General features: G+C 34.0%; 1 protein-coding gene across 2 annotated transcripts in view; it reads left to right on the top strand.

The window, feature by feature from the left end:
• LOC138708015 (ER degradation-enhancing alpha-mannosidase-like protein 1) overlaps positions 1–14,384 on the top strand; it is a 158,647-nt gene that overhangs the window by 132,696 nt on the left and 11,567 nt on the right. For both annotated transcript variants that reach the window (XM_069838122.1, XM_069838123.1), the window contains one exon: positions 7,342–7,506. In XM_069838122.1, the coding sequence (XP_069694223.1) occupies positions 7,342–7,506 (165 nt within the window). The remainder of the gene's footprint in view (positions 1–7,341; positions 7,507–14,384) is intronic.

Below are 14,384 nucleotides of genomic sequence, written 5' to 3'. Positions count from 1 at the left end.
TAAAAATGAAACTTCTATGGTACAAAGGGAATTTTTTTTACATATATGCACATATATCAAGTTACATTTTAAATTTAAATAATACTGTTTTTTCATGTGAAAAGAATAAGTTCTGAAAAATACAATTCTTGGCAGGGTTGTTACAATATTTGGCAGATATTGATACAGTTCTTGGCATACTCGTTTTTTCAACAGTGTATAACAAAATTGAAATCAACACACGTTCCATTTATTCATTATCACTTTCAGTATTTAAAAACAAGTCTTCACTATCACTTTCATCAACATTGTAGCAGAAATGACAAAGGAAATCATCGCAGTCTGTGTTGTCAGGAATATGCTGTTGTTGATTTTTAGGTACACATTTCTCGTGGAATAACTTATTGCACAGTGAACATTGCAGGCTTCCATTTTCAGTTTTAATATTACGAACACAAACATAACATGCCTTGTTTGAAAAATGACATTAATTCAGTTATATCAGTACCCTTACCCACGTTAGTAATTCGCTCTTTCTTTTTCTAAGGCATCTGTTTTGTATTTAGAGTTTTTCTTCTCTCTTTCTCTTCCTTTGTTCTTTCCTCACTTGTTCTACCTGTTTTTTGTGTTCTTTATCTGCCTGAATCTTTTCCAAATTTTGCTTGTTATCTATCGTTTTATAGTCTGAAATAATTGGTTTAATTATAGAATTAAAACAGTGCTTTGTCTTTTCATTTTTTCATTATCTTTGGTTGCACACCTTTACGAAACACTTTGTTCCACATCCTGAAGAGAATATAAAATTCATTATTGTGTTCTACTTCAGTCTCACTCTTAATGTCTTTGAACTTTTCTATTAATTCTTCACCCACCAGTAATTTGAAATGTTCATAATCTAATTTTGGCATTAGTTCACTGTATGACTGAGTTGATGTCTCATTTATTACTTTGCTTCCAAGACATTTTGAGTAATCAATGGAATCAGGATTCCAAGGAAATAGCCCATAAGCTCAGAAACCACTTTGGAGCATTTTAACTTTAACGTACTTCTCTAGGCTGCTTCTAAGACGGGACAGAAATGTTCCTTTTTCAGGTCTTCATGAGGGTGATCTTTGTGCGCAAATTAAGTATTCCTTTCGTCCGGCCTTTTTTTATGGGTCTAAATGCTGCTACGTCGGCTGGTTGAATTCGCGTTGCGTTGGAATACAACGCGATTAATACAACACCAAGTTCTGTGCAGAGTTGAATAATATGGCATAATATGTGGCTTTCATGCCCATCTCCAAATAGAATTACAGGTGTTTAGATGTTTTTCTCTTTTAGAAATGACACAAAAAATTTCCAACATACTCATAGAAGACTTCAGTTTTCATCCAGCCTCTATCGCTGTGACCAATTCCCCAGGAATCTGGAACTGAGTGCCCAATTTCTGCTGGAATCCTCTTGTACAGAAAAACTACCATCGGTGGTACCACCAAGCCACTCGCTAAAAAGATGAACATTACAGTTATGGAGGTTTTGGCATTTCCTTGATCCACCTCATAAATATTTCTAGCTGCTTTTGGGCCTAAAACTTTTCAATTTACAGGATTCAACATGAAACTTTTCTCGTCAGCATTGAATATCCTGTCAGGTTTATTAAGAACATCAATGTTCTGTTCTTCCGTTAGACATTCAGATATTTTGACAAACTAGTTTCGAATGTCTTTTTCGCTGACGCAGCTGCTTGCTGAAGTGACAGCTTCACTAGTCCGAGTCGCAGTATCTGGATGTCTTTTCAGAAAAGCCTTATACCAACCTATACCTGGTGTATTGTCTATGAATTGATTTGGCCGGTTGTGGAGAAGTTCTTTGACACTTGCAATCACATCTGCCTTACGACGAGGGAATCCTTTTCTACAACTATCAATGATCCATTTTTTGAGAGTGATTTCCTCTTCATCAGTCAAAATTGTGTTGGGGTCAGGGCGACTTTTAACAAAATTTTGCTTTAAATGAAACTGAATTGCTGCCCGAGGAACGTTATGTTTCTTCGCAGCTGCATTTTTTGGAAGTCCACTTTTGATATCATTAATAGCAGCTTCTAAATCCTGAGATGTGTATCTTTACTTTTTTTGACGACATTTCTGACACCCTGTGCAGGGAGGGGGAAGTTTTCTATAATGTCGCAATACTGCCAACAACTATCACACTTTTTCGTTTCAAAATTACAGTTTATTGGCACCCCTGCCAAGAACTGTAACCAAGTATCAGAAGTGAGTCGAAAATATACATAATAGAACTACATTAGAAGGTGATTCAAAATCTGTACTTATATCACTAATACACAACAATATAGTTGTTGGCAGGGGGTGCCAATAATTATAATATGTAGAAAAAAATTATACAGATGTTGGCACCCAAATTATTTTAAGTAACATTAGGTTATGAGATTGAATGAATTTAATTACATAACCAGCAGAACATACAGATCAAGTATAACTGTATTTTAAATGTGTAATGTAAAACATAGACAAGTACTCACAGAATATGTCACTCCTGTGTTCTTATTTTTTTCTTTATAATTCAACACTAGATATGCAGTTCAGAAAATTTACACACAGCATGAAGACTCAAAGAAAAATGGAGAGAAAACATTCACATAATAATGTGACCAACATTATAAGCTATGTTTTCCCTAAGTAGATTTGTCTGTGGGAAAAAATTAAACTTATTATTATTAACTATGTTCAACACCTGCCAAGAACTGTCACACTGCCAACAATTGTATCGTACACCCTATATATTATGAACTTCACGTTACTTAAATAACTCTCTTAGTGTTATTTACTATTTTACTAGCATTGATGATCGCCAGGTTTTTATCAAAAAGAACTTCATTAGTGAGTCGGAATGAGACTTGGGAGAACAGAAAATTGTTACAGCAATGTTTCTATACTTTTGCCAACATTTAACAAACTAGTTAAAAAATAGTTAGTTCTTTAGAACAAAATCCACTAATTAATTTTCTGTGAAGTTTATCAAGTAATTAAGAATTTAAAAGGTCAGTTTGAACAAAGCATAGCTGACCTACTTTTTTGGATATCAGGTGAAGCATTGTTTAAATAGTTTATGCAATTCAAATGACAAGAATAAGTACAGATATACAGAACAATTTCAAGATGTGTAGCTTGTGCAAGTTACATAAACAAGTTGATTTGACAATGAAAATGTTCTCCTAAAATGGAATACATTACTCTGACAAATTTACCTGATTTTGAAAGTTTCTTAAGTTTGGAGAATAACTTTCTCTTGTTGATAACATATACCAACGATATATACTCAGAAATGTTATTGATCAAAGGACTTCACTGCCATAATAAAAATACACATTTTCAAGAAAAAGTTATCAGCCTGTCCATGACTGAAAGATGGGTTCTTTGATTGACAAAGAAAAACTTAATTTTATGATTGTATTGTTTCCAGCAATGTTTTGTTAAAAATGACTAGAAAAAGCAGTCAAGTATGAAAATTGATCAGTTTCAATTCATTGCCACTTGTGATGTGTGCATATGTATGCCTAATTGCCAAATAGAATCTTAAATGGCTTTATTCGAAAGAAATATATTATTTCCCCAACAAGTTTCACTATCTGTAATTATCTACTCGTCTCTAATCCACAGTAGTCATAAGCCTGTTCCTTATTTTCAGTTTGAGAATCTGGCAACCCCCTGATATAAACAAAATCGCTTTGGCAGTTGTTTAAATTAATTTTACGTCATTGTTGTCGTAACCTGAAAGATATTTGAAAAGATGGATGAAAATTGATCTATTCTTAATGGTAGATGAATATTTATAAATCGTGTAGTAAAATAGAATGATGGTAAACGAAATTAACCTGCATAATTAATTTAAAAAAGCTTTTTCCTCAACTCTATCCAAACCCTGAACTATGTAGTCTGCGAACAAGCATGCTAGCACCGAGCTATCAGAATGCTTGTGATGAAGTTGTCGTAATCAAGGTTGTTGTACTGTATTACTGTATCTTGTTTGTTTAATAACGACTCTTGGGTATTAATTTGATCTTATTTTCAGATTAATTTCGTGATTTTTGCATTAGTTGTGAAATGCCTTCCTGTAATACTATTCAAATAATACTGGGTTCAAAACTGTTGTTAAATTGTTGAGGTGTGAATCGTGCTGTGTAAGGAGCTTCAAGAGTTGGGCCATTTTTGTGCTAGTAACAACTTTTTTTTCCCACAAATTGGAAACTTCTGTTCCTTTCTGTCCCCCTTTCCCATCTCACTCTCCCTCTTCCCCCACCACTCCATTCAACTGTTAGGTATTAACACAATTTTACTCGGTACTGCCATTGATGCTTAATAAAACAACGCTTTGTTGTTTACCCACCTGTTATCTAATCTTCTTTACGATTTTGTGAGAAAACCTATAGCCATGGCTAGTATCATTATCGGAAGAAATTTAATTGACAATTTTCATATAGTAGGAGCCAGCAATTTTGGCAGGCGGATTTTTTAACCTGAACTCCAGAGTGAGTTACTCACCGATGCAAGGTTGGCTGATATCTCTGTAGCAAGCAAATGGAAGCTGGAATGGGTACGACATAAGAGTAAACATACAGGCTCGAGATCCGAGTGGACTTAGATGGACAATCACTTCTAAAGACTATGCACATATAGCTAAACTATAGAACTACAGTAGTCTATAATGGGTGCATGTAGTATATGAAAAGGCACCAGTTTCTGGCACACATTTTTCGATATAATTCCAGTTGCTGCTGCATAGTCTTTTCCTCATTACTATAAAGTAGGCCTATAAAGACAATCTATATAATAAAAAAACTATTCTATAATCAACAGACTGACTGATTCGACAACTTAAATATCCTTAAACCCTATACGTAGATTTCTGTTAATCCTTAGTTAATAGACAAGACTGAGTTTTACGACATATGAACATTAAGAGTTGGAAAATGGGAGACAGTAATAATCAAAATAATTATACCAATTTATTTTTTTTAACCAGCCTTTAAATTTAAAACTAAGCCTGTCTCATAAAATTGGGTTAGACTATTCATTTCATGTACTCCCTTCAAATAACTTTTGAGTTTTTTTTCACTTCCTTACAGAGCAGAGAGGAGAGAGAAAAGATTTGCCGGTTTTAAGAATTCACTGAAGTATATTTAACTAGAGACGTAAAATTTAAAATGAAGGTTACTCTTTACAATTTTGGTTAAACATTCCTAGATTCTTTAAATACCATCTCCTGAAGTACAGATGAAAAAGCAGAAGGGAGTGAGAAATGTCATGTCATCCGATCTCAACAAAAATCAATATTTGGGGATCTTTGCGATCACAGAATACGAATAAGGTATTATTTTGCCAGACTTTGTCCCTAAAGTGTTGGAGTGGGATAAAAATGGGTGAAAAATTAAATTATATATCTTAGGGGTTTTCGAGACGAAAATTACGAATAATACAATTTGTGCGAATTTGATATGGCAGTTTCAATACTATGAATTATATTTAAAAAAAAATAAAACATCGGATAACGCAGTTAGACATAACACAGTTAACACATGTACAGTATTTAAGGGGGGTTATGTAACACATTTCAATAGTATGCATTTAGTAAAATCCAAAAGTGTAATTTCTACATATTCTGAATGAATTTTGTGTTGGAATTTAGTCATCAGCCAATACCTCTAGATTAAGAAACAACTTTTTTTGAATCCATAAAATATTTAATGTGAATGGATAATTATATTTGCAATTGGTGCAATTTGTGCAGGGAAAATTGGTTTCTCCGATACTTTGTATGGTTTTGAATATTTTAAAATGCTTTCTTCTCTGTTTTATTCACAATGTGTGTGTTAAGAAATTATTGCCCTTGCAATTTATTAAACCTGTATATAAATCTAACTTCTGCGGCATGCAATTTTACCCAATTAACCAAATTAATATTTTGATCAATAAGAAGAATCGTAATTTTACTAACATGAATTGGTGCACGACCAGAAGAAGATCCCTACATTATTACTGGACAAATCTAGTATATTGATCTGGTAAGGGTAGGACTTTATAAAATGCTTTTTTTCCTTTTAATTTAGAAGTAGGAGGCGTATTGTAAAATTATTGCGAACGAAAGTAATTTACATGTATTTAAGGTATTCTTTGAATCAGACTGTACCGTGGTGTGTTTCATAATAATGATATAAGTTGCCAGTATGAAAATATAAACAACGACTCAAAACGTTATTGCCAGTCATTCATACAGCTCACATAAACAATATTGGCTCACCTACTGGAAATGTCATTGAGGTCACCTACCAAAATTGCTGCCTCCGAATTTAACTCCCTTCCCTTGATGCAATTGAGGGGTAGGTACTGTACTTCGTTCTTAGTTTAAGCTTTTTGAAGCTACCTGTTAGAAGAGTGATACATTGATTAAAATTAAGTCTCAGACCAAATGGTAAAATATGGTGTGTACAAAAATACAGAACATCAGGTTTTAATTCTTTTTTCCGCATATATAAGTAGCTTTGATAAGTTCGTGAAATATTAATTTCTGTTTTCGCATTGGACACATTCTGCAATATACATAGTAAACACTATACTGCCTATTCTATCCACCAAGAGCTGAGAATTTGTTCGCATTGCACAAGTTTCTTCCTTATTCATGTTCCACCTTCAAAAAGTTCTACTATACTAGATTCTGAAGTTTTGCACTAGAATGTATGAATAGTTGATCCATTTTTGTTGATTATAAGAATAAATTACCTTAGCGATAACAGCGTAATCTTTTTTGAGAGGTCTTATTGATAAATAGGTTTGCGTCCTCGATGTTGGATTAAGATTTAATTTGGGGGTACAATTTAAATTTGTTTAGGTCACAGATTTAAAAGCATCTGAAATTTCAGAGCTACAAGTCTGCTTCATCACGAGAAAGACAAAAATGATGGGCTTTTGCATCTCATTGAACTTGATGAAAATCTTGTATCATGTGCAACTTTTGGTAACTTTGATGTTGGGTTAATTTAATGTAACTTACAAATGCATAATTTTTTTCCCTGACTAAATATTATAACTTTACTGTTTGAGAGTTATTTGTTTGATGAACTCATCCTAACTCTAGCAGAAATTTCACATTCAGTTTGATAAACAATTCAATGTGGTTGTAAACATTTCTGTGTAGATTTAAGATCATCGGAATTTGTTTTACATGTCTTAAAATTTTGTGATTTATGTTGCTAATAAAGGAAAAGATATGATTAAGAAATATTCATGTTTGTTTACTCAATTCAAGAAAGAAAGAGATCATTATTTGTTGAATTTATGCATGACAATCATTTTGTTATTGCAGTTGTTTGATAAAGACAACCATGTAAACAAGCACTTCAGTAAATATGTGTTCAGCACAGAGGGACATATTTTTCCAGTGGACATGAAGTTTCGGACCAAAGTATGGGAAGAACAGAATACAGTGTTCCAAAATTCTGGATTAGTACAAAGAAGCAGCAACTTTTCGGTATGTAAATATTGCTTTGTACTGTAATATGAGGGATTTTTAGTAAGTAAAATTTCTGTAATTGATAAATTGAGACAAATTGACTTAAAGAGTTATTATGTTATTAATGTTATACTGAAAGTTAGCATGTTAAGTCCTCATGTATTAATTAGTTGAGTTGTAGAATAACATGTTACAAATAATGCTGTTATTGTAACAGTTACTTTTTTCAAATTAATGATTGGTACAGTAATGGTGTTATTATTTAAATAAAGTAAAAATAACTCTAACGAAGTTACTTTTATTAGTAATATCGTTACAATTTTTGTCACTTGTAATAATATTTTGTTGCAAGAATCTCAGAGAGTGTAATACCAACCTTATATGTAATAATAATAATGTCAAATTGTATTTCGATGATTTCAACAATGAGTACATTATTAACGCAGTCTCTTATTTGCTCTGGGCCCACTCATATTGTGGCAACTATATTTCCGCTATCCTCGCTCTCTGCTCACTTGGTCATGTTCAGAATCCCAGTAACTGCTCGTCGTAAAGAAAATAGGTGAAGTGCTGTTCACATACACAAATGCATGAACAGCTTTGCTAATATAGGCTAATGAGTAGGACTACCATTCGTAAACTATGTACAATTTTACTAGTTCTAGAACACATGCAAACAGGAAAATTAATTTATTTCAGGACTCACCCAATTTCTTGCATACAAAATCAATCCTCCTATCTTTTAAAGCAGCAAATCTGTCGTTGATGTCTTCATAAAATATCTGAGTTTAACTGAGGATGGACAGTATATCTCTGTGCAAAGTATGGGGTTAATGATGAAAGTCTCTCCTGTAATGTAGCATTCCAAGTGAAATTTTCAATCTTTTCAAACAGAAAAGCTTCTTTCATGGGAATAATTTTTTAAAGTTATTTTATGCAACTTTTCTATTTTTTATCACTTTTTAAAACAAAGAACAAATGGAACTGTAGGACGTCCAGAATTTAAAACATCTTTTTCATCCTCATATTTAAGTCTACAAAACGGCATTTCTAATATATTACAAACCATGCCATTTTCGGGATACATATTTCGCACTCATTTATCAACATTTTCGGTGTACTGGTACCTAAGTATTTGTATAATAGCACTATAGTGATCAAACATACAATATACACTACGATGTAGGATTAATAGACTATATCACTTATCATTAATATACTCTAAATACATTAAATAATAAGTTAATAAGTAGCCTACTAAACTACATGTGTACATTTATGTGCACGTTAAACTTTCAAGTACAAGAACTGGAACAAAACTGGCAAACTCATGAGAAGAAAAAACACACTGTCGAAAACAACTTTTAAACTTTACCGAATGTATGTGGTGTGCATTCCTGATAAAGTAACATATAGCCAGCCAATTTACCGCTGCAGGGGTGGCTGCTTAGACACAAGGAATGAGGATACTTTTCTCGAGTCAGGAAGTACATAGACCTACTGTAAAATTTCAACAATAGCCCCCGGCCTTGGAGACCAGCTTCAACCCTTCTCTATTATTAGTACCGTTAGATCTGCAAACTGGTTACTCCACCTACAAGTCTGACAGTTCTCCGTAACTGAAAGACTCAGAAACGCACTTCACTCATACAATCTTTGTTTAGTGCGTGATGTCATGTTACCGTGGAAACCAAGTGCTGTATGAGAATGGGAGCCCAAATAATTACACCTCTACAGTCACGGTTGACTTGATACTCACTTAGCTTCTCCTTTACAGAGAAGCGAAGGGAGCATCAAGTGGGTCGGGCTACAGTATTGTAAGTTCCAATAGAACTGCTCGGTGCTCATAACAGTAGACATTCTATTCAGCGGATAGTTACAGGTACTATTTATACAACTAAACACTGTTAATAATGACAGAAAAGAAAACTTTTTTTTTTATTTTAGAAATAAGGAAACTGTAATAACTAGTATTAATTATTAATACGAGATAAAATTGTGTTTTACACGTAAATAGGTGAAGTGGCACTTCACCTACTTCACTTGAATAACCACTCCTGCTGAATCCTTGTCTTTCTTATGTCAGCTGTGCCAAAAGGTGTCTGCTATGAAATAAATTTAAACAACTTTACACATCCTAAACTCTGTCTTAGAAATATCTGAATTATAATTGTAATTAAATGTGCAGTGAAGTCTTACCAATTAGATTTAATTTACATGCTTTTTAGTTGAAAATTTTATATGCAAGAGTGAATATATTGCAGTCACGTGACTCAAATAAAATCTGATCTCCGCTGTTACATTTATCTCAGTTTCTTTTGGACATGGAAAAGGAAGTAAAAAAAAATATGCCTTGACCTGCATATGCCAAAGTATTTGAATTTTTTATGTCATCTGGAAAAAATGATTAATTTCTTTATAAATTGTGCACTGATGGATAAAGAATACAAAGTTCCTGAAGCTCCACAGGGAGCTTAAAAAAAGTGGAAGTAAGACATAATCGGGAAAACTATCATAACACAATTATAATGTTTCTGTAAAAGTACCGGTAACTGTGCTTTGATGGCTGTCACTGTAACTCAGTTACTTTTTGTGTACAGTAACTCTAATTGTAACTATTACTTCCTATGGTAAGTAACTGTAACTTAGTTACTTTTAAAAAGTAACTTATTTAAGAGCAGTGGTTAGAAATGGACTGTTTGGAGTTAATTTAATATCAGTACAAGTGGTTATATTAGTTAAACATATTTTCGAAATTTTATTAAAATTGTAGGCAATGTGACCTGAGTTGATATTGATACATTTTGATGTCATCAAAACTTACACAAGTAATTCTGTACCTTCACATTCTTGTATATACTCACCATAACCGTAAATTACACTTACATAATGTCATCAAAGCATATAAATGTTACTGACATCCTGACGCATTTCTGTTTTTAGGTGCTTTCCTTAACTATAGTTTAACTATTAAACATGTCACCTGTAATAGATATTCACTACTAATATTATACAATAAAAAATTAAAATTTTGTCCCATTTTAATAGTCAAATTATCTCAGACCTTCCACCAGCATCTGCACCATCCAATTAACACACACTAAGCCTTAACCAGTGTTCATTTTGCAAATCAATTGTAATAAATTACACCATAATCAATTTTACAGTCCCTTCACAAATATTTGATCACATAAATCTTGAGATCATTTTCATGCACTCTTGCACACTTTTGAGTCTCTCAAACAGATTACATCTTTTCCTAGTGACTGTATCATCCATTTCCAGTCACTACCCAGTTCATTTCGTTTTTCCCAAAACAGTTCTAATTTTTTAATTCCAATGTTAATTTCGTCCAAAACGCTTTTTTCCCCACAGACATAATTCCCAATGAATTTCTTACCCAATTTATGTACCCAAAAATCTAATTTCATTTTTTGTAACAACAATGCAGTCAGTTAATGTATAACCATGTTAACATGTAACATAGATATTTTCCACTTAAATTTATAATCATATAAAAAATTTGTTGTGAAATGTCTAGTAAAGCAGTAAATATAATCTCTGCAAAAGCCTTCGACATGCTAAATAGACCACTAATACTTGACAAACTGGAAGCCGTAACGAGTAAGGGCAACAAGATCATGACACTGATACGCAACATACTGACGATTAACTATGTGCAAATAGCAGGCAGAGTTGCAGTTTAAAAAATGATAACACAAACCATTGGAGTACTACAAGGTGATCCACTAAGTCCCCTGTTCACCATTGTGACGTATGATGTGGTGAAGACAATTAAGCAAGACAGAGGACGTGAAAATCTACTTATACACCGATGACATGGTCACGATCCCTGCAGGAAGTACAAAGAACCACCAACCATCTGGACAGGTGGGCAAAGGACAAGAAGTTGACAATCAACACAGAGAAAACCGTAAAAATGACATTCCGAAAAGGAGGCAGAGAGGCAGCAGGAGACAGGATATACCTAGGAGCGAAACCTCTCATGTCTGTTAATACGTTCAAATACCTAGGACTGACAATCCAAACCTCAGCAAGATTCTACAGAGTTCACATAAAGTCCAGAGCAACGGCGGCCACAAAAGCCATATTTGACATCAAAACAATCACGAGACTCTCGCTAGAAACCGCCATGATACTATTCGACACGAAAATAGCGCCCATCACCACATACGGACTGGACATCATATGGGAGAAACTGAGCGGATACTAGAAGCAGTCAAGTCACGTTTCCTGAAAGCTGCCCCGGGAATCGCGAAATGCACAAAATCCAGACTAGCCTACGAACTTGCTAAGGAGACATTCTTCATTGAAGACCTGCAGATAAAGCATGGATTACCATCCACAGATGCCTGGGAAAAACTACAGCAGGATAGAGTGAGGAAGAGGAAAGAAATCTGGCCAGATTTCTATACAATGGAGACCATGATAAATAGGACATGGACAGACACCAACTAGGATCTTCGGCACTTCGTGAACTCAATGGCGGTACATGGATACCACCATAATTTGTGCAAAAGCGAGTATTTTCATGACCCAGACAAAACCTGGTGTGCAACCAATGCAGCCAATACCACGTAACCACATGTGAAAACTGGGTCATTGTGAACTTTTGTGAAAATGCGAAGTAACAATTCGCTTAATGAACAAACTGTGTTAACAACACCATGCACAACTTGTGCGATCTGTCTTTATTGTTATTATAATCTCTGCAAGGGGTGGTAAAAAGCTTGCATTAAACGGACAGTTGTATAATTGAAGAGAAAGATTACTGGGTTTCTGAAAGAAAATCTGAGTGTACTGCAACTGCAATTACTAGAAGCATTAGAAAATGTAATCGAAGTATTGAAAAATGATAAGATGCACATCCACCGAATGTAGAAAAAGTGCAAACAGGAATTCTTGTAAATAAAATGAAAAGAACAGCAGGTGAACATCCTGAAATTACTTCTTCTCAGTTGCATAATGACTTGCATGGAGTTTCATCTGGGATATTGAACCATATCTCAGAGAGAGAGAATTTAAAAACAAGTATTAGGCGTGAATGGATGAGAAGCCATTTAACAGATTCCAGGTCTATTGAAGAGATTCAAGATATCCCAGAACATTATAAACAGACATCAAGTAATGATCAGTTTCTATTGTATGATAGTTATGACCAAAGAGAAGAGAAAGAAGAGCAGTCTGATCGAGTTATAGTGTTTGACACAGAAAGAAATTTGGAATTACTGGTAATATCGGATACATGGTACATAGATGAAACCTTCAGCTATTTTTACGCAAATTTTTCTTATTTTAGGAACCATTACAACAGCTAATGATGGTTCAAAAGTAGTGTTTCCATTCATATTTGCTCTCTTATCAGGGAAGACCGAAGCACTCTATGTTCAAGTATTTGAAGCTGTTACGGAAAAATTAGTTACATTTTACATCAACAAGAATAATGTCTGATGTCGAAGTAGGGATAATCAACGCTGCACTAAGAACATTCCCTGAAATAAATGTGTTCTGCTGTTCCTTTTACCTATGCCAGTCAATGTACCATAAGGTCCAAAATTAACCAAGGAGTACATATGCTTCTAGTGTCGCTTTTGAACCTTTTACAGATGTACAAGAATGTTTTAACATTTTACAGACTTAAGTGCTAACAGATCTTCCTGAAATTGCAAATTACTTCTGCGTAACTTATATTGCAGGAGAAGTAGGTAGAGGATGAAGGAGGCATTCAGGTCAGTCACAATATCCACCTGAGAGATGGAACACCTGTGATGCAACTTTAACAGGACAGCATCGTACCAACAAATTAAGTGAGGTGTGGCATAACCAATATCAGACTATTGTAGGGAAACACTACCTCTTCACTTTATTCAACCATTCAAGAATTTCAAAAGAAAAAAGTGATATGAAAACGGCCATTATACATCTCTCACTCAGCCAAGCTATAAAGGTGAAACCAAAAAGAAAATGGTTGAGAACACAAGAAAGAATTAGATCAATTGTTATGAACTACAATACAGTGAAACCTCTATTATCCGTAGTAATGAAGGGAGTAGGTTGAACAGTTAATCGAAAGAATCGGATAATCCGTACCATAAAATATTTTCGTAAACTAGTGAATAATGCTTACACTTTCGTAATTTCCTTTATGGTCTTGTATTAAGTCTGGTTGTTAACAATGGGTTTTTAAGGGCCAAGGAAATTCCTTGTAATAGCTGTCTGTGGAAAGATAGGGATAGTGAAGGTCTCGTGTTGTAGATTTACATACTTTATCCTCGATTTTTATTAAACTGCATACAGTTGTGACTCCAATCTCGTATTCTAAGATGAGCCACAGTTTCTCATTCCCCAAACCACTCAGTTATTTGCACTCTTTATCTTTAGAATAACACGATTTATTTTGATACTCCAAGAAGACATTTTATATAGAAGTTAAACAGTACGATAACTTGAACATTAGACCATACTGTGTAAAGGTGAAGTCTTGTAATAGCCTTCTCTAGAAAAAATAATATTCTAATAATGTACAGTACTTCAGATATTTCTGTACCACAAAAAAACCGCGAGAGAAAGACAGTCGGATAATCCACCAATCAGTTAATAGGGAGATGGATAATCGGGGTTCTACTGTATGTACAAAGATGAGGGCAGAATTCACGATTACTTGCGCTTTGGGCTATACTTTTACCCTGAAATTATGTACATTAAAAAAATCAGAGATTATAATTTCTTAAGGTTACTGTTATTTATAATTTGTGAGAAAGGAAAAATCTGTCATTGGATGATATGGATTGGTAAAAATTGCAATTGGAAACAAATCCATTGGGTGCTATGTCATTGGGGAAAAAGTGGTGTGGGAAAAACTGCTTTGGGAAATA

This window comes from Periplaneta americana, chromosome 10 (genome assembly GCF_040183065.1).
Source record: "Periplaneta americana isolate PAMFEO1 chromosome 10, P.americana_PAMFEO1_priV1, whole genome shotgun sequence".
NCBI lineage: Eukaryota > Metazoa > Arthropoda > Insecta > Blattodea > Blattidae > Periplaneta > Periplaneta americana.
The sequence above is the reverse complement of the archived record's forward strand: the minus strand, read 5'-3'. Positions and strand labels throughout refer to the sequence as shown.